We start from the raw sequence: 21641 nt of genomic DNA on the forward strand, positions 1-21641 counted from the left end.
TAAAATGTGGTGTCTAGAACTGAACCTGTGGCTTCAGATGTGGTCTGACCAGGACCTTGACCTCCTTTGTGCAAGAGTCTCTCATTGTAGACTGTTTTAGCTGCTATGACACAAATTGCAGCTGACTAAAGCTCCTTAATATTTTTCATATATGCTATTTAGTTCTGCATCCTGTAAGCTCCTTTGAAGCAGGCACTGTTTTGGTTTTTGTCCTTCTTTGTATTTGTATCATGTTCAGTCATTTTTCAGTTGACTTTGACTCTTCCTGATCCCATTTGGGGTTTTCTTGGTAAAGATACTACAGTGGTTTACTATTTTCTTCACCAGCTCATTTCACAGATGAGGAAACTGGTGCAAAAGGGGTCAAGTACTTGGCCAGGGTCATACAGCTAGTAAGTATCAGAGGCTGGTTGGTAGGCAATTAATAAAGACTAGTTGACTTACTGTACTTGTCTGGTTGATTTTTTTTAACACAATTGTATGCATTTACATTTTTCCCTGTTAAGTTCCATCTTATGCAATAGGCTATCATTCTTTTTGATTCCAGACTCTGCCATCCAACATATTAGTTACCCCTCCTAGCTTTTGTCAGCTGCAAAGTTGATCAGCCTGCCATCTATGCTTTCATCCAAGTAATTTAAAAAACCATTGACTAGCACAAGGCCAAGGATAGCCTCCTGGGGCACTCCATCAGCAACCTCCCTCTAGGTTGACATAAACTCATTATTCACTAATTCTTTGTGTCTGGTCATTCAACCAGGTTCGAATCCACCTAAATGTATACACTTCTTCATTTTGCCCATAAGGATATTATGAGAGACTCTGTCAAATGACTTACTGAAATCCTCCCTCCACAATTAGAGGAATCATCTGGCTTTTGCTATGTAATGGCCTCTCATTTCCTATTATCTTCATCCAAGGCAGGGCAAGCCCCAAGGGAAGGAGTGACCTTCCTCTGGCACATGACCCTAGTGGGCCCTAGGCAGACCATGCTATGCTACCCATGAAGTAGGAAATAAGAGGTAGAAATTGGAAAAGATGAGGACTGTGTGTCTTGAACAACGATGAGGAGGAGGGAGAAGAGAAAGAGGAGCAGAAAGAGGGAGAGAAAGAGAAAAATAAAGGTTGGGGGAAGAAGGTGGTAGTCAAAATGCAAAACAACTTAAATGCCAATGTAAGGACCTTGGATCCTATCCTGTAGAAATGGGAATCACTGGATATTTCTGGGTAGGTGAGGAACATGCTCACAACTGTAAGGAGATTAATGGAACAGCATGAGTCAAAAGAATTGAAAGAAGAAAGATGGGTGACAGGGACCTTGCTGAGAACAAGATAAACTTGGCTTTCTCAGCATAGGAAAATGTTTACTGGTATGTCCTCAGTCTTATTTCTTGCTGCAAAGGCTTTTTGGGGATTGTTTCTCTGGGAAGGATACAGGAGGAGGGCACCTAGACTCAGCCTGGCAGCATCATAGCACTTTCATATTTTGCCTTGCCTCTGAACCCCAATGCAGAATTTTTGCCTTTTCAAGGATTCGGAAATAGGAGTAGAAAGTGTTTTAGTATTCATAGGCCCTCATTTGGGAGCATCTGAATAGACCTGATTTAATGTAAATGATGTTGGACAAGACCCTTCTACCTGATCCTCTGCTTCTTCCTCCTTAACATAAGGAAGATGGACTCAATGGTCTCTAAGATTCTAGATCTGATGTTTTATAATTCAATTATTCTAAGTGACCTACTTAGGGTCACAAAACTGGTCAGTGGTACCTTGGTCCTTCTGAGGTCCCCAGACTAATTCTTCATCTCAGGGAATCCTTCCCTCCTCTGGCTATGGCAAAAGATTGAGGGTGTGAAACACTGTGCTTTGTACAAGGATTCTAGACCTGGATCCACAGTGAGAGGAACACAACAGTGAGGAGGATGAGAAGGTAAAGGAAGTTTTCCTAGACCTCTCACCTAGGCTATTGTCATGGGGTTCTAATTAATCTCTCTGCCTCCAGTCTCTTCTTCCTTCCCCATGCATCTTTCTCAAAGTTGCTAAACTGAATTTCCTAAAGTACAGATCTGACAATGTTACCTGCCTTCCTCAAGAGGCTTCAATGGCTTCCCATTGCTTTTAGGATTAAAAAAACTCCTCTATATGGCATATAAAGCCTCTTACAATCTGATTGCAAGCTATCTTTCCAGATTCATCTCACATTACTCCACTTCACACATTTTACATTCCAGCCAAAATTGCCCCATACACAGCATTCCACTTCCTGACCCATGTCTTTGTCCTATATCTGGAATGAACTCTCTTATTTCTGCCTCTAGGTCCTTTGATGCTTCTTTTATTATTCCTTTGCTTCTTTGATTCCTCTGCCTCTTAAGACACCATCACCTCAAGTACCATCTCCTACAAGAATTCTTTCCTGATTCCCTCAATTGAGTGCCCCCATCCTTCCAAAATTACTTTTCATCACTGCCTCCCAGAATCCCTAGTTTTCTTCAGAGAAAAGATCAGGCTTCCACCTCCCACAGGAGGTCTTTGTTGATCTGCCCCCTCCCCCCATTGGTAGCCCCCAATATTAAGGTGATTGGCTCAGATTTCTCAGGCTAGTCATTCACTACAATGGCAGTAATGCCCTTCCTTCCCTCTTAAAATGACTTTGTATAACTTAGTATTCACTTATCTGGGTATATGTATCACTATGTGGATATAGTAAAGTCAACAAACTTTAATTAAGTAACAATCAGGCTCCATGCTAAATGCTGGGGCAAAAAAAAACACAGTAAAGCAAATTCTTTGAAGGAAGAGACAATATTTTTTTAATCAGTATTCTAGAACCTTGAAGGTGCTTCATAAATATATGTTGAATTGAACTAGTTAGAGGATTCTGACTGACTCTGTGGTCAGAGAACTGCCAGGAGACTTTCCTGAGATCCATGAGGTTTGAGAGTTCCACCCCTCCCCAAACCCTGTTTATCCCTCAGCCTCAGATCTATTCCATGAACCTCCACTCAGAAATGGGGCCAACCCTGGCTCCTCAATCCAAAGTTTGAAGGCTCTGTTTGAGTCCTTCAGACTCAGACAGTTCCATGAATGGGACTGGATTATGCCAAGAGGGATTAGCTGGAGCATGCTCTAGTTTGGAGAAATGGACAGGAGGGAAGAGATGCCCAGCTTAAGCCTGAGGAACCTTGTGCAAGGAAAAGGATAAACAGGACTGCTGAGGCAGCTAGGTGACGTAGTGGATAGAGCACTGGCCCTGGAGTCAGGAGTACCTGAGTTCAAATGCAGCCTCAGACACTTAATAATTACCTAGCTGTGTGGCCTTGGGCAAGCTACTTAACCCCATTGCCTTGCAAAAAGTTAAAAAAAAAAAAACAGGACTGCCAGAACTTGGGGTTAGAGACATCAGTTTCATCACTGGAGTGAGAGACATCAAGGTCGTCACTGGGGTGGCAAAGGAAGGCTGCATGGGGCAGATGATGCTCCTACTGCGCCCTGAAGGATGGCTGGTGTGGAAGGCAGAGGTGAAAAAGAGAACAACCAGGTTGGATACTAGACTGGGAGAGTACCTCTGCCTGCTTACATCAGAAGCAGGTAGAAGGGATTTCTTGCTTGAGCTTGGTAAAATAAAGGAAAGAGGGGATGGATAAGGGACAGAGTTCTGGCCAAAGCCTCCAGACCCAATGGGAATTTTTGCCTGGTACTCTGTCTCCTGTCCAAATCTAAAGGGAAAAATTAAAAAGACAGAGATAGAAAAAGTGATAGACCCTTTCATCCAAGGAGTAGAAGGAAGTGGGAAGGAATGCAGGTTTGGAAAATATTCTCTTCAAAAGTCACCCCACGTTTAAGAAAGGCTCTATGGGACACTTATTCTCCCTATCCAGGAAACAAACCTGGCCTACATTTAGAGCCCCTTCCCTTTCTAACAGCACAGGCTCTAAATGTAGACCCAATATGAGATTATTCGCTAATCCACTCTGCCAAACTGTGCTGCTTCTCCCTACCCCATTTCTGGCCTGCCAGAAACACCCAAATCAGAGCCTGATAGATAGTGAAGATACAAAGTCTCCCACTGAAACATGGTAACAATAGGGCAGTCATGATGACTTCAATATGTATTAGTTTCATAGTAACCAGATGTTCTCAGGAGCACAAAAGACCCGAGGGCACAGGCTGGGTCTTTTGCTGATTAGATTTATAATGTCATATTGTCCCCTTCCTGTTTCTTGTGAATCCAAACTAAGGAATTGAGTCCCCAACCTAATTCAGGCCTTCATTACCACCAGCTGGACTATCATAATAGCCTTCAATAGGTCTTTCAAACTCCATTCTGTCCCTGTTTTCATCTCTTCTTGACAAGCTGCCAGGCTAATTTTTCTTAGGCTCAAATCTGACCATGTAACTTTGCTCAACAATCTTCAGTGGCCCCCTACCGCCTCAAAGGCAAAGATCAAACTTCTTTGCTTGGCATTCAATGCCTTCTGCACTCTGCCTTTTCAACCTTACCTTATTTTATTCCCCTCCAAAAATTCTAGACAAATTGGACAAGCTTTACCCTCTGTTCCCCCTTCCATTCTCACCATATGCTCTCCCATCTTTCTCTCAATGTCTGTTTTTACTTCTCCCTGTGATTAAAATGTAATTCAATTCAATAAATATTTAGTAAGCAAGACATGGTGACAAGCTTTGGGGATATAAAGATAAAAACAAGCAAAAATGAAATAGTCCCTGCCCTTAAAGAGCTTACATTCTACTAGGGTAATATAACAAAGTGTTCATCAGAGTTGCTAGGAGGCTTTTGGGCACTTCAGTTTGAGTGCCATATATTTAAGCCTTTCTGTAGGCAGGCAGAGTAGAACTACAGAAAGATGGGAAGACTTGTAGTTCCAGGGTTCAAATCCCACCTTGGGTACTTATCGGTTTTGTTGTTATTGTTGTTGAGTCCTTTCACTACCTGTCTCTTCATGATCCCATTTATATTCAGTCAAATGCTACAGTCTGTTAGGATACTTGGAATCTTAACTCTTTGATTCTCTATGTTAGCTCTCCCTTCCAGTTTTGTGTCATCTGCATGTTTGGTGAGCATGCCACCAAATGTCACTGATGCATATATCAAAAGCAAAGATCCCTGGGATACTCCATTGGAGATCTTCTGCCACTTTGAATTAAACATTTAGAGTCTGACCTTCCAACTCAGTTCTTACTCCATTTAACTCTGTTATTGCATAACCCTTATCACTCCATCTTCTTCCAAAGAATAGAATTAGACAATCTTACCTCCATTTCCCATCATTGAATCAGCTTTGTTTGAACTCCATAAAACATCCTGCCTACATGAGGAAAATCTGATCACTGAAATTCTCATCACCCAGAATTCTGGCTTAATTTTTGAGACTCAACATCTTCTCAATTCCCGCAGTTGCTTCTCCCCCTCTGATTGGAGAACAGAACAATAAACTCCTCCCCAAACTTTCCTTTATTGAAGACTCAGAACTTTCTAGCTCATTCTTCATTGTCTCTGCTAGATTTGACTCCATGGAACTACAAGTCCTTTCCCTGGATGCTCCTTAGTACCTCCCACTTTTCAGCTTCCTTTTATGTATTGTCTTTCTCACATTAGATTATGAACTCCTTGAGGACAAGAACTATCTTCCTTTTTCTTATCTGTATCCCCTAGCCCTTTGTAAATTGCCTGGTATATCATAGATGTTTAATAAATATTTACTAAATTGAATTGTCAAATACCTTGTAAATTTTGATTTCCCAATCACTGATTTAATGCATGAGATCCCATTGAGTACTGTTTTGCTCCTAACACACAAGTAATTATGATCATGGAATTATAGACTTCAAGTCTTAAAGGGCATCTAGTTTACCTCCTCAATTTACAGATAAGGAAACTGAACTTCAGTGAGCATTTGAACCCAAGCTGTCTGATTCTAGAGCCAGGAATTATCTTTCCACTATACTATTACTAATAGTTATCTCTGTATATTTTTTTCATCTTACTAGCCTGTGAGTAAAAGGAGGACAGGGACATGTCTTATCTAAATTTCATATCTCCCCCAATACCAAGTATAGAGCTCTGCTTACCTTAGGTATTTCAACCATGTTAGCAGAGATGAACTGAAATGAGTTGAACTGCCCACCCTTCTTTGTGACCAGATTATGCTCGCTACCTTCTAGCAAACTTCATTCATCCCCTGCACCATCTCTAAGCCATCAAGTCAAATAATATCATTTCAAAGTGCCTAGGAAGAGAACAAAAGTAAATGGTGCCAATCTGTAATTAAGAAGGTTGCTGGGGTGGCGCAGTGGATAGAGCACCGGCCCTGGAGTCAGGAGTACCTGAGTTCAAATCTGCCTCAGACAATAATTACCTAGCTGTGTGGCCTTGGGCAAGCCACTTAACTCCATTTGCCTTGTAAAAATCCTAAAGAAGAAGAAGAAGAAGAAGAAGAAGAAGGTTGCTGACCTCAGTGGGTAATTGAAAAACCAACATCTGAGTCAAGTAGAGAAGGGGGGGGGAAGATGGGAGAGACCTGGGGGTAGACTTCAAACCTTGAGATAAGATTCCTTAGAGAAAAGACAGACCTTTGGACATTTCTACATGGCTGAGATTAAGAGACTTGGAGATTTCTCAAAGCTGCTATGAAGGAAGAATTCACTGGAGATGCAGGAGGGTCTCAGAGTTCAGTCTTCATCATCACTGAACCAAAGGTAGACTTCATGGCCATATGCAACCTCTATCTCCAAGACAGTCCAGTTCCTACTCCCTTAGGGAAACCAATGGCCCTCAGAACTGAAATAAAGAAGAGGTTGCAACAATGAGAGGAGCAACTGGTCCCCAAAATGACCACCTTTAGTGCAATGGGCCTGTTCCACAACTGGGGAAGAAATTAGAAACTCTTTCTCTAACTGAAGGGTGGGGAGGAGTGGAGAGCCCTAGAAAGGAAAAGGGATTTCTGATGTCTTCCTGGAACATGTGCCTCAGGTTGCACAGAACCATCATGACTGAAGACTGACACATTTCTGAGTTGAAATGACCTTTCCAAAGAACTATCCTAGAATAGAAAGATTGGGCTTATTTCCAACCACAGACTCCTCCCTGGGCCTGAAGAAAATATTGGGAAGCCAGAAACAGGCCCTATTCAGGGAGTTCTAAGCTCCTCTATGTTTCCTCCTTCATTCAAGATAACAAGACTTCAGTACCATGAAGAGATATTTTCCCCGATGCCCACTGGGCTCCGGATCTCCAAACAAGACAGGCAGATCTGGTATGGGGACTTTTTTCTTCATCTCAGAGAAGGAAAAGCTCTCTGAGGAGCTCAATGAAGATGAAGAAGATGCTCACTTTGATGAGAGACCACTTTGGGAGACCCACACTGGGGAGAAGTTCTGAAGAAGACAGATAATACTCTGAGTCTCAGGTCATTTCTGTTCCCATTCTCCACTCAGTCTTGTCCCACCCTGAGAGTGACCCCTATAGATTCACACAAAATAAAATACATAACTTTACAAGCAACTGGCCTCCCCAAGATGTTTACAGAAAGCATACTTGTGACACATATGCAAGTAAGTTGCACCTGTATTCAGAGGCCAGAGGGCTCCTTGGTTTTGGTTTTAAAGGTGCCCTGGCAAACCTTCAACACCATTTCTCAGCTCAGGAGTCCTCAAATCCAGAATTTCCATTGTTTCCCATGGGTAGCATCCCAATGAACCCAGTGGACATAGCTCTAGACCATGAACCACAGAACTTCAGAAAATAATTCTGAGGATAATCTCTCTCCCCTTTTCCCCCTACTCCCTCCTTCCCCTACTCTTAACCATTGACAACGGCATGACTGTGTAAAACTGCTGGAAATGTCTCACAGACAGTATCTCTCATGGAATCCATGGAAAACATCCAGGGGACAGCAACTCATTGAAACCATCAGAAACACTAGACTAAAACCACAGTCTATGCCCCACAGCTCCTGGAAAAACCTCTGAATGAAACATTCTCTTACATTCATTTATATAAAAAGGACATCCCTGGTTTTAAAGCTTCATTGTCTCCTTTCCTAATGGTAAGGAAAATTTGAACCAGAGGATTTGTCTTGAACGACAATGGGAATTTTATTATTTTACTATTAATTCTGATTCCATTCCAGTATCTCTTGAAAGCCCCAGCACATGTTTTTCCTACTTCTTGGGTGACAAAGAATCCTCTTTAGCTTCCTGGCAACAGAGCTGAAGGATTAGCAAACCAAGGCAAAAAAGTCATTACTGAGCCAGTGGTTCAGAGAGAAGCCAGGAATGGATCTACCTAAAAGCTGTCAATGCTGAGGCTGGATCCCCTGCCAAAGCAAGACAGACACAGAACGCCCATGCAAACACAGGGATCCGACAATGACATGCCAACATCCAGGCCCTGCCAGTGGAACAGAAGCATTCTGCAGGAACCATCCTCCTTAGAGAATGCAGCTCCATTGAACATCATCCAGTAAGTGTGACCAAAGACAATCCAAAGAGAAGAGGCTCAGTGTCTGGGAAGAGTCAAGGGTCCCAGATTGATGATGTTGCCTCCTAGTCAGGATGCCCCATGAAACATTTAATAAACCCTTGGTGAGTGTTGATATTGATTGGTAGTCACCATACTCAAAGACTTGGGCAGAAAGGCCAAATTCAATAAAATGCAGGGTAATAGGGATGCATAATAGGATACAAATAATCCGGTGTGAAAATACAGGTAAGGGAAAGACAATTTATGTGAAAAATATCTGAATCACAAGTTCAATACAGGTACAACTAGTGATGTAATGGTTAGAACATTAGGCCTAGGGGGGCAGCTAGGTGGCGCAGTGGATAAAGCAACAGCCCTGGAGTCAGGAGTACCTGGGTTCAAATCCAGCCTCAGATACTTAATAATTACCTAGCTGTGTGGCCTTGGGCAAGCCACTTAACCCCATTTGCCTTGCAAAAACCTAAAAAACCCAAGCAAACAAACAAAAAAAATTAGGCCTAGAGTCAGGAAAACCTGAGATCATATCCAGTTTCAGACACTAGTTGTATGACCTTAGACAAATCATTTAACCCTATTGCCTCAGTTTCCCCATCTGTAAAATGAGCTGAAGAAGGAAATGGCAAACCATTCCAGTATCTTTTCCAAGAAAACTCCAAAAGAAGTCATTAAGGATTGGACATGACTGAAAATAACTAAACAGCAACAATTTCAATACAAGTCACTAGTATGATATTCCCCACACCAAAAAAAAAAAAATAAATTAGGTTTAATTAAAAGAGGCTTACTATTCCAAGAGGAAGGGAAATGATAGCCCTGCTGTCTTCTACCTCGGTTATATCACATCTGGAGCCTGGGTTCAGTTCTAAGGGTCAAAGCTGAAGAAGGATATTGTCAAACTGGACAATGTTCAGAAGAGGGCAATCAGGATAGTGAAGAAAACAAACCCCATTCTATAAGAGCCTCCACTTAATGAACTAAAAATAAAACTTAGTGGGACGTGGTCATATTCAAGTACTGGAAAGGCTTCAAGGAAGGAAATGATAGATTGGATAAGTTCTACTTGTCCCTGAGAAAGAACTTGGAGTGACGGTTAGAAGAGCAAATAAGGATCCCTGTGTGGAAAATTTCTTCATGATTAGAGAAGCAGACCATTGGAAGGGTTCTCTGTTACTGGAGATCTTCAAGAAGAGGACAGATGACTGACTTTTTGTTGAGAAGATTGTATAAAGGAGTCATGTTCAAACAGTAATTAGACTAAATGATATCCAAACTCCTTTCCAATTCTGAGAGCCTATGATTCTGTGATCCTATCATGATGCTCACATTAGCCCCAAAATTTGGGCTCAGGGCTTCTCTACTTATATAAGCTCATCTTAATTTATCTATGCTGGGGAGGAAAAGACTAAATATTTATTAAGCACCTATCATGTGCCAGGGACTTTGCTGACTGCTTTACAAATATTATCTCATTTGATCCTCCTCATGCCACTGGGAGACCTTATTCCCATTTTACAATTGAGAAAACTGAGGCAGAAAGAAATTAAGTAATTTTTCCAAGATTACAGAACTAGTAAGTGCCTGAGGTCAGATTTGAATTCAAGACTTCATGATGCCAGGCCCAACATTCTATGTGACACCCAACTGCCTATGCCCCAGAAGAGGTTCTCTCTTCTCTCCTGTGTGATTACATAATGACTATGGAAATTCTAAATGTAGACCTGTCACCTTGGATCACAGTGGACAAGCCTAAGGCCTCCAAGAAATGGAGGCCCCAACCCGGCATCCATAGGGACCACCCAGCTACGCAAATATGAACAGGAGTCAGTACAAGAGTAATCAGAAATCCTGGTGGCCCAAATATTCACAGCCTCATATCACAAACTCCCTGAGCAATCTGATGCTCCTCCTCTGTTCACAGATCACAACCAAATACACAGAAGCTCTGCCAAGGCATCTGTAGACATTTTGATTCCATTCAGCAGATGAGGAAACCAAGGCCCAGAGAGGAGGCATCCTAGCATTAATATTCAATGAACCACTGGCAGAGTTAAGTATAGAACCCAGGTTTCCAGACTCTCAAATGAGGGTGGTGTTCCCATTCCACAGGGTTAATTAACCTGCCCCCTCCCAGAGACTCTATGTGTTGGTAGCTCTAAGCACACAACAGATGTTTCTGAATATTCACACTGAGTGGTTTAGATTTATTCCCTAATGAGGGAATTATGTCTAATCAAAAACAGACCCACCAATATCCCCTTGTCACCTCCACTCCACTATCTACCACTATAAGAACCCTCCCTTTTAGCAACTATGAACAACTGTCTGATTTACATGGAAGGTGAATCAGGAGATAATAACCATCTAAGGACCCTCCAGAATTTGTCCCCTTTCTACCTTTCCAGACATCTTATCCCTTACAACTCACTATGTACTCCCCAGTCTCCTGACTATTCCTCCCACAAGACCTGTCTCTGGACATTTTTGATGGTGGTCCTCATAGCTAGATTGCTTCCCTTTCACATTTCTGCCTTCTGGTTCCTGGCTTCCTTCAACATCTCAGCTAAACTCCACCTTTCTGTTTCTTTCTCTCACATGATCTTTTCCCCCTTAGTTCTAATTCCTCTTTCATAAGATGCCCAACATGGAAATAGGTTAAACACAATTATACATGTACAACTTATATCAGATTGTTCTCTGCCATGAGAAGGGGGGGAGGGAAGGGAGGGTGCTAGAAAAATGCAGAATTCAAAAGCTCACAAAAGGTTGAATGTTGAAAACTATCTTTGCATGTAACTGGAAAAAAATTTTATAAAAGAAAGAATAATAGGGGGGGAAAAAAAGCATTTTTGATTTCCCTTCATGCCAGTGCCTTCTCTCTGAGATTAACTCAAAAAGGTTGTTTGCAACATACTTGTTCCATTCATTGGACTTGCCCAGGATCACACAGCCAGTATGAATCAAGTATCTGAGGTCAGCATTTGAACCCAGATCCTCCTAAATCCTGGGCAGGTTTTCTAACTACTAGCTGCCCCTTTGCCTTTCTTTTTATTCCTAGCATTGAGAACAGTACCTAGAAATAGTAGTGCTTAATAAATATTTGTAGAGGTAGCAAGGTAGTGCAGAAAAACTAGAGTGCATTGGGCTTGAAATCAGAAAGAGCTGAGTTCAAATTCTACTTCAGATACTTACTAATTAATTATATGACCCTGAGGAAGTTACTTAAACCTCTGTTTACCTTAGTTTCTTCTTCTGTAAAATAGGGATAATGAAAATATCCATCTTCCTGAGTTATTATAATGATCAAATGAGTTCATCTATGTTTAGTGCTTCAGAAACATTAAAGTAATATATGTTATTATTATTTCTATTACTTTACTAATGGCATTACTATCAGGTGAATAGAGTTCCTCCAAATAAATCCCCTTCCTCCTCTAATAGTGTACTTAAAATAGAATTTATTTGAAAAGATTCAGTTTAAACATCTCTTCAAGAACACGTGCAATGAATTAAATGAGGTGAACCTATATCCAAGGGCAAAGCAGGAAAGAAATGTCTTAGGTTTGGTTTGATTAGCTCTCTTTTCAGGGAAAGGAAAAGAGTACTGGGGAGTCAGGTGAATGCCTTGGATGAGATAGTCCTATCACTGATATCAAGGTATCCAATGGGGGGGACCCATCTCCCTCACCTGGCCAGTCACACATCCTCCAATGCTGCATCATAACATGGAAAGCCCTGATGGTGATCCCCCAAGGCAAGAATTTCTGGGCCATGAGGCTGGCCCTATTACAGCCACCTACCCTGTGAGGACTACCACGAAATCCATCACATTCCAGCCATTTCTCAGGTAAGAGCCTTTGTGGAAAACAAAGCCCAACGCGATGATTTTGATCCCAGCCTCAAAACAAAATATCCCGATGAAATAGGGCTCGGTGTCATCCTATAGGGGAGAAATAGGACAAGTCACATCAGTCAGGTCCAGAGATGCCAGCCTAACACTGAATCCCTGGGGTCCTACCTGTGCTGATTGAGGCTAGGGGGCAGTCAAAGAAGAACAAGTTGATATGAGCCTTAGTCCTGGGAAGTTTACTATCTGCCTAGGAAAAGTTCTCATCATTTCCCTGGGATTCGTGCTCTTACTTTCTAAGTATGGAAACTCCGTCCTTACTCAGGTCTCTAGTTTGATGATCCCTCAGATTCATATGGTTATAATATTACCTCCATGAGAATAACTCCTCTTGTCTACCTCAACTCTTAACTTCAAATCAGAGAAATGTCATTCACAGAGTACAAAAGCAGAATGAACTTTAGGAGTCATCAAATTCTGCCCACTCATTTTGTGAATGACCCAAAGAGCAGAAATGATAGAAGCAGTTTGGTCTAGGACTCAAGGTTTCTGCTCCCCTTTTTCCCTAACACAGAAAAGTCTCCCTGTCTCCAAAACTTGGATTTTATATCTTCTGTTGAATATCTCTATCTGGATGTCTAACTGACATTTCAGACTTGTTTTTAAAGTAAAAGTCATTATTTCTCACCCTAAAACTGTAGCTCTCCTCCAATTTTCCTTATTTTGGGTGATGGCATTACCATCCTCTTCATCTTTCAGGCTCATAAGCCAGGAATTATCTTTAGCTCTTCTCTTTCCCTCATCCTCCATAACCATTTAGACATCAAGTTTAATAATGATTGATTCTTTATATGTCTAGGTCCTTGGTTTTGAGATGGAATTGAGGAAATAAATGAGACTTGATCATTATTCTCAAAGAATTTCTAATTTAGTAGGAGAGGTAAAACATGACATAGATAGATATAATGCATATATAGGCCATAAGAATAGTAGGAACATAGTGTTACAGAAGAGAGGTCACTTCTTTTTGGAGGAACTAGAGAATGTGTAATGGTCTAACTCATGAAGTTAGGGTTTTAAAGCAGAGAGAATGGGGACAGAGATGGCAGAGAAATTTTTGTTCAGGTTGAAATAGTTGACTTCTGGAATCCTTTCTTGCTCTAAGATTCTATGATTTATGGAAACAATGGCATATGAGATGTACCTGTGAAGGATAAACATGGTGTAAAGCCATTCTCAGAGATGGGAAAAGTATGGAGATGAGAGAGTGCTGCATATACTGAAGGTGTCAGATTCTTACTGTATACTGCTGCCCACAATACTGTCTCTACTGGGAAAGAAGTATTTACTTCCTTTGAGGAAGTTAGTAGTATAGTGGCCAGGGTGTTGTACTAGAGTCTTGATTAAAATCTAACCTCAAAATTTACTTGCTGTGTCACCCTGAGAAAGGAGAGGAACAGACCTCTTTGCCTCAGTTTCTTCAATTTTAAAATGGAGATAATAGTGCCTATATCCCTGGATTTTGAGGAGGATCGATGAGATATTTGTAAAAGCATTTGGTACCTTGTCAGCACTTTCTAAATGCTTGTTTCTTCTTTTCTTTCCTCCCTTCCAAAAACTCATGAGAATTAGAATGAGTACAATATCCTCATCTCTCCCTGCTCTTCCTTCTGACAGCATCTGTTCTCATAAGGCCCTTGTCACCTTGCCTGAACTACTGTAAAACAATAACAAAACCTCTTTACTGGTTTTGCCAACTAATTTTTTTTTCACTATGATTCATTCATCCTTCATAAACCACCACATTGAGCAGGCAGAAGGGAACTAAAAGGCCATCTAATCCCACCCAATCCTCAGCAGAAATTCCCTCCACAACATCCCTGAGAAGTGGTCATATCAGGCCCTGAGACAACCCATTCTGTGTCTGGCTAGCTCCTTTAATTAAGAAGATACTGAATTTCATCAAGGCAAAGTCTCCTTCCCTAGGACTTTTATCCACTGCTTCTATGTTCACCCTCCATGGTTAAAATACAAATTCAACCAGGCATTCAAGGCCTTCCACAATGTCTCCAGCCTACTTTGCTGGTCTTATCTCAAACCCATCTTCTCCACATGCCCTATATGTCCTGTCTCTTACACATAAGATTCATTCATTCCTTCACATCTGAACTTTTTTCCTACCAAAAACCTATTCACCCTTCAAGTCCTAGATAAAGTCCTATACTCTACTATAAAATCAATTCTGAACACCCCAGGCTTCACTTCTCTCCCTTTTCTCTAAACCTCTCTAACACTTGAAGTCTGAGCTAGACAGGCTAGGTATGTGACCACACCCTATCCTATACTGTCTTTATTCCTTTTATCTATATTCTGACTCCTTAAAGAGAATGATCTCCTTAAGGACAAGGGACTAGGATTCACAATGGCACAGAACACAGAGGTAAGCACACAAAGGTGGGGCAAGAGACTCAGTACTGGTCAGTCAGTGTAATGAAAGTCCAATTTGAATAGTATAGATACTTTGTTCAAACTCCTAAGAGTTTGGGACACCATAAGCCTTAATCACAAACCAAGTATCTGCCCATCTCTATTTTAGAGAAACTTTAACTGAAGGCAATAATGTTGATGTGGGATCATATTAGAAGAAGGGAGAAGCATAAAGAAAAAGGCTGGGAATGACCAGGGATATTTTGTAAATCACAAAAGTCACTGTTGGCTAAAACTTTTAGGAAGGGGTCTTCAACTTCCTCAGACCCTGGGTCTTTCTTTTTTTTTAAATTATTGATAACTGTTGTATTTATGAGGTATACCACATGAATTTAATATTCCCAGACCTCAACTATGTATAACCCCTAGCTATGAACCCTGGCTAGAGCCCCATTTATCACAAGATGGAGCAGAGAAAAATCCTATTACCAGGTCCTAAACACCACCTGGAGGTATGAGCTGTGCCAGGAAGCAACCAACTACTTTGTCAGGAAGGATTTAATGGACAACTCAGAGACATGACTTCTGAGTGTCTGTGATCAGAAGACAAAAATCCATTAGCTAGTGAAGAGAAGTGACCACAGGAGCAACTGGATAGGGACAGGATCTCAAATGAAACATCTTGGGAACACCTCTCCTAGGGACTCAAAACCCAGAGATTCTAGTCAAGGAAAGGGATTAGGATAGAATGGGACAGTATAAAATCAATGTGATCAGTTCAGCTATGCTATCAAGCCTGGGGCAGAGAAATATCTCATGTTTAAAGATATCCTCTATCAGTCCAATGCACCCGATCTCCCCCGGGAAAGGCCATGGAAAGAATGAGTCAAAGAGAGGCAAGCCTCCATTCATTTGCTTTGGTTTCTCCTTGGTTGTGGACCCCACTGATGGGCCAGGGAGCTGATTCATTCACCATGGGACAGGATGTGAATTATTCTTTTTCATTCCTTCAAGTGTCTGCACTGCCTTCAAACATAATTCCAGAAAATTAAGGGAGCTCATAATCACTTCCAGAAAAGAGGAACAGCACCCCTTTCCATGTTAGCCTCAGATAGGCTTCAAAAATCCTTTCTCCTTCTTTCTGGCCTCCATTTAACTGGTTTTCCAGAGTACCTTTTCATCTCGATCTCTCAAATAAACATCAGGTCAGTCTCTTCCAAGTTCTCCACACAAGGCCATACTCATTCCTATCTCTAGTCTCCTTTCTTCAAGACTGCTTTACCTCAAAAAGGCTGTCATATTATTCTATAGTTTCCAAATCCTATTCATTTTACTAACTGGTAGTATTAAACATTTCACCATTTTGTGTGTGTGCCTTACCTCCCACAGATAATGTTCTCCTTCAAGAGAGAGGTCTACTTCTACTCCTTTCCAAGTCTCCTTCATGCCATAATCTACCTGAGGGAGTAGGACCCATGTCTGATTCCCTGTCTCACCCACAGTTCCCATAAATGTGTAATAAATGTTTTGATTTGATGAATTTGAAATTCTGCTTAGGCCTAAATGGGCTATCTCTACCATCTCCTATCAGTGACTGGAGAAGTAAAGGATAAGGAGTTTCTGGTACCTCTAAGGAAGCAATACCCTATTTAGGAACTCAAGAGATACCACCCAGTGAAGCCAAAGACTTCTGAGCTCACTCCAATTCCAAGCTTCCTATGGAAGAGCAAGAGTAACATAGATCTTCAAAATGTACATTTATTTTTAGTTAATTAGTCTTTCTAATGCTGCATGTACTTCCTTAGGAATTTCCTAAGAAGTTAAGACAGAGTTAAAAACCATAGCAAATAAGACAATTTTGGATAATAAGAAAAAATTTGTATTTATGAGAAAATTCTAAAGTGGAAGTGGCCTGAAGGAAGAGGTAGTGGACTGGAGTCAGAGGCAAAAAAAATTGTAATAGGAGGGGGCATTTGGACAGGAAATAGCTGATTAGAGTCTGGAGCATCCTAGGGAATGCTGAGCAGAGCTCAGAGTGGATTCCTAATGAAAGAGCCCTCTGTCACCCACAAGTCTCTGGCTGCAGTCCTAGACTATAGTACAAATCAGGTCTGGGCTAGGCACTGAGGTTGCAAAGTTAATGTGATCTGCCTTTAGTTGTCTGCCTTTATATCTTTGCTAGGAAGACACCCCTCACCCAAAGTCATAGTTTATCTTTTCTAGATCCTTCTTGAATTCAACCTTCCATGGTGGTCTATCAGGTTCATGATGAGATCAGGTTCTCAACTTCCTCCCTAGTTCCTGAAGACTCTCTCAGGGGCTCTATTCTGTGATCTTTATTCTCTCCCCTCCCCAGGACAGATTAATTCTAGCTCCACTCACCAGCCTCTCAGACATGGGAGTCTTGTCTCCATCAGGAAGGTGTTGCTCCAGAGCTAAGACAATACAATTGGCAATGATAGTGGCCAGGATCATGTACTCAAAGGGAGTGAGCAAGGAAGACGTTAAGGAAAGAATGGAGAAACAGAGGTAGCAGTAATAAAGTGGGGGTACTGGTGACTTAGGCAAGAGTAGGACTGGACACCTCTTGCCCTAGAAGTTTAGAAACCTCTGGGAACACAACAGGGTTCCCAGAAGTTGAGGCTGTACTTCCCTCTTTTTCCCATAAACAGGAGACCCAGAACACCCCCGCCAGTATCATAACTTCTCTGATGATGAGGCATTTGTCAAAAATAAACTATCCCTCAAACTGATAGCCCAGTCATAAGGATGATTCTGCTTTCATTCCCAAAAGGTTTGTATTAATTTTCTAACCCTAACTGACCTGTGAGGCTCCTGTGAAAGGTTTGGGAGCTTACTCCATGAATGCTCCTCATGCTGGTCCTGCTGAGGACACAGTACGGAAGAAAACCAGGTGCAAGCTTCTCTGTCAAGTCCGTTCCCAGAAACCCCTCTAAAAAGCCTAGCAGATTAGCCCACCCCGATGAGGGAAGGGGAAGAGGGCGGGGCCGCGATCCAGAGAGCGGACTGGGGAGGCCTCAGCACCTCGGACAGAGGCACTCTCCCGAGTCAGCCTAGCCGACGCCCTCCTTCACTGCCCGGCCTCGGGAGCCATGGCAGCAGAAGCTGCCCACCCCAGGGTCTGGGGGCAGGTAAGGAGGGGGAACCTACGCGTGAGCGCGCACACATGTATACAGCCACACATGTAACGGAGAAACGTGCATTTACATACGCACATGATATGTTTCATAGCCACATGAACACACATTCATATGGACACACGCACCATTCACCCTCAGGTGTCCTCCAGGTTCTTGTTGCAGCTCTCCCCCCCGCTCTGCGTCTGTGCCGCCCTGAGTCCGCGGTCGGGAGTGTCTGGGTCTATGTGCGCGCAAAGATACCTAGCTCTGACCGAGATGTCCGAGCACCCTGGGCTGTGCTCCTGCACCCCCCCCCCCCATTCCAACAAATTTCCCAAGGCTCCACAGGACTATCCAGGAAGCTCTCCCTCCTCTCCATCACAAATCGCCCTCAGCCAGACAGGTCCTCCGCCCCCAAGAAGCCGCCCTCCTCCCCCCGCAGCCCCACCCGGCCACAGCCCCGCAGTCCCTAGTCCTCAGCTTCCCCAGACCTTCCAGAAGGCCTCCGGGCCGCGCAGGTCCCCTGGTCCGCCCGGGCCCAGCCCCGCCCAATCCTCCACCCCCACCCAGGCCGCCCTCGACCCCAGACCGGACGCCCCCCACCCCCGAGCCCCGGACCCCGCAGGCAGCCCAGCAGGATATGGCCACTCTGTGACGCGCTTGGCGTATCTGCGGACGACGTTGTCCTCGCTGAAGATGAAGAGGGAACGGTTGACGGTGAAGCAGTTCTGCTTGACGGGGATGGGGTTGTACAGGGCCATGGTCCGGGCCCGCTGCGCGATGGACTGCTTGTAGAGCACGCGCTGGCCCGGCTGCAGGCCCCCGGGCCCGGCCCCGGCCCCGCCGCCACCCCGGCCGCCGCCCGCCGGGCCCGCTCCTCCATAGCGCCCGGGCAGCTCGTCCCCAAAACGGACCATGACTGCCGGTGGCCCGCTTCCGCCGCCGCCGCTTGTCTCAGCGCTGCGCTGCCCGGAGCCCGGTGCCCGGTGCCGGCCGCCGGGGGGCCAGGGCGCATCCCCCCAGGCCGGCTCCCCCCGGCTGCCCTCGGGTCCGGCGCGCACTGAGGGTCAGACGGCGCGGGCCCGACGGGTCCCAGGGCGCGGGGGGCGCCCCGAGCGGTCCCGGGCTGCCCTCTTTCCGTCCTCTGCTCTGGGTCTCGGGCCCCTCGCTTCAGGCCTGGCCGAGGCGGCGGGGACGGGAGCGGGAGCTGGGCTCGGGCGGGGCGGGGGCGGCAGGTGCGCCTTCCGCCAGCGGCTCCGTCCGCGCTCCGAGTCCGCGGCCACCCAGATCCGGACCCTATAAGGGTGCGTCCGCGTGACTAGAGCCAGCCAATGTGAGCGCCAGCCCCTCCCAGCCCCCTTCCCCGCCTGTGCCCGCCCCCTCCCTGCGCCTCCCAGCCCGCGGGCAGTGCAACCCCGCCTGGCCCGGGTCCCCCGGCCTGGCCGCCGCTTCGGAGGCGACCCTGCAGGCGCTGTCCAGTGCTGACGGCCCTCGGGCGCTGCCGCGGCTCCGCTGCAGGAAGCTCCCAACAGACTCTCACCACCAGGTTTCCTGGGACTCCAGATCCCCTGCTGGACGTGAGTTGCAGCGAAACCAACACTCACTGGTCAAAAGCAGAGCATTCCTGGCTCGGGTGGCGTAAAAAGAGGAAAAGGAGAATCCAGCGTGCGTACAAAAAGTCGGGCAAAGGATCAGACCCCTTCACTTTTATTGGACCACACCTCGGGCAGCCGCTGACCCTACGCGTACCCCATAATCTCAGTTCGACAGACCCGGAGAGAAGCCCCGCAGTAGTAGTAGGAGGTGCACGGAAACGCATGGATGGACGGAGAAATGAAATGCATGACTAATTGGAAGGGAAAAGATTGGAAGATAAACTTTGATTCTTCCTGGTTGAGAGAGAAGGACGTATCTGGGGGAAAGGCGGGGGTAGTCTGGATTTGATTTTTTTTTCCTTTTGACTACTTCCACATAATGTCAAGTCAATCCTAGCTGCTGTTCCTCAATCCCTTTCCTCATATGAGAAAAGGAAGATTCAGGAGATCCGTCAGGTTTAAAGAGAGATTAACTGGACTGAGATTGGGGGGAGGGAGGGATCTGAAAGTGAAAGTATCATAGCCGTTAAAACAATAACCTGACTGTCCCCTCAGTTTCGTGAGTATGCCTTCCATCATCTCAGGCTCAACAAGGCTCAGCCTCCATAGGTAAGATGAGGTATCCTTGTGCTAGGTAGGCTAGGACGCAAGGAGGAGAAATTCAAAGATGACCAAAGGACACCCACCCCTACGATGAGGAAGGACTTTTGGTCCAGGACAGTGGTCCCCCTATCCTCAACACAAAGACCTAGGAGACACCAAGACACAGGGAAAAACGATCATGCATCAGACATAGGACACACAAAGATTTAGACAGGATTGGGTCTAATAGACCAAAGTTGCCCATTTGGGACTAGGAAAATTGCCTAAGGGTTCCTCCTGAATTGCGTTTACACCACAGATCTATGTGTCACTGGATTTGTACAAGAAGCCCAGAGACCAAGCACCTATATTTCCACTGAATTTCATCCTTACTCCAGAGATGGACTCCTTATCCACACCTCCCAGGTTTGAGCAGGGAGGAAGAGGCTGGATGGTGCTTGGGAGATCCCACTGTGCACTGCTCCCTGAGGAAAGTGAGATGTTTTCTTCTCATCAGGACTAATTAGAAAGGTGTTGTTGGCTCAGACAAGAACCTCCTCCTGGGAAACTGTGAGATCTCCCAGTGGCTGGAATACCCAAGGCTAACCCCCACCTCTCCCCGAACCCCATCTCAATCCTCAAAGGCTAGCGATTCCTTCCCTTCCCCAGTCCCCATCTTGACAGGTGAGCAGTAAGGATCAGAGATTAAAAGATTCTCAAGTAAACCATTTATTGAGTCTTATATGTACATATATATATATATATATATGTATATATATATATATATATATATATATATATATCAGACATTGCTAAGTGCTGAGATAAAAAGACAAAAGTGAAAAATGGTCCTCACCCTCATAGAAATATATGGACATACATTATTCATCCATGGGTGTCCTACAGCCTCTCTGCAGCAACCCTGCAGACAGTATCTGCGTCCTCAATAAGTCTTCATCTAGGAATACTCATTGTGTATGTGGGCAGAACTCAGACCTAATTGGACCAGACCTTTGTGATCATAGCCAAGGCTAACCTGTGATCACAACCAAGGCTGACTGGGGCTAATTTTCATAGTTCCAAGGCCTCTGAAATTCTGCGTACACAACTAGGACTGATAGAAGTACAATGATGAAGCCAGTCCTGACCAGAGCTATATATCAAGGTTAATGAGTATTTATTTTGTCACAGAAAGGACTGACTAGGCATGGCACTAGGAAAAGGGAAATTCTTTGGGCTCATGTTGTTGGAATGTGCTCAGGTCATACCAATCATACCAATCTCCACTGACCCAAGGTCACATGGGCAAGGTGAAATTAAACTTATGTACACATATAGATTAGATATATAGATATCCTGTACCTAGGATACAATATGGTTAATAGAGAACAAACCTTTTGGTGAACAACAAAACTCTACTTCATTCAGGGTTGAAGATAGCCAGGGACTCAGGATGTTGTCATTAGCATCAACATCATTGGGAATGATCCTGACTCAAGTCCTAAAACTCCCAATCTCCACAGTTCTTATAGAGAGCCCTCCAATCCTAT

The 21641-nt window shown here is 44.2% G+C and overlaps 1 protein-coding gene across 1 annotated transcript in view; it reads right to left on the bottom strand.

Annotated features, from left to right (window-relative positions):
- The window catches only part of CACNA1B (calcium voltage-gated channel subunit alpha1 B), a 249476-nt gene extending 230645 nt beyond the window's left edge, over nucleotides 1-18831 (bottom strand). Inside the window, exons 1-3 of the mRNA XM_074210540.1 lie at nucleotides 18557-18831; nucleotides 17157-17262; nucleotides 12301-12440 (exon numbers count right to left, since the gene is read on the bottom strand). Coding sequence (XP_074066641.1) covers nucleotides 12301-12440; nucleotides 17157-17262; nucleotides 18557-18831 — 521 coding nt within the window. The remainder of the gene's footprint in view (nucleotides 1-12300; nucleotides 12441-17156; nucleotides 17263-18556) is intronic.
- Nucleotides 18832-21641: the final 2810 nt, after the last annotated feature.

This window comes from Macrotis lagotis, chromosome 1 (assembly GCF_037893015.1).
Source record: "Macrotis lagotis isolate mMagLag1 chromosome 1, bilby.v1.9.chrom.fasta, whole genome shotgun sequence".
In the NCBI taxonomy this organism is placed as follows: domain Eukaryota; kingdom Metazoa; phylum Chordata; class Mammalia; order Peramelemorphia; family Peramelidae; genus Macrotis; species Macrotis lagotis.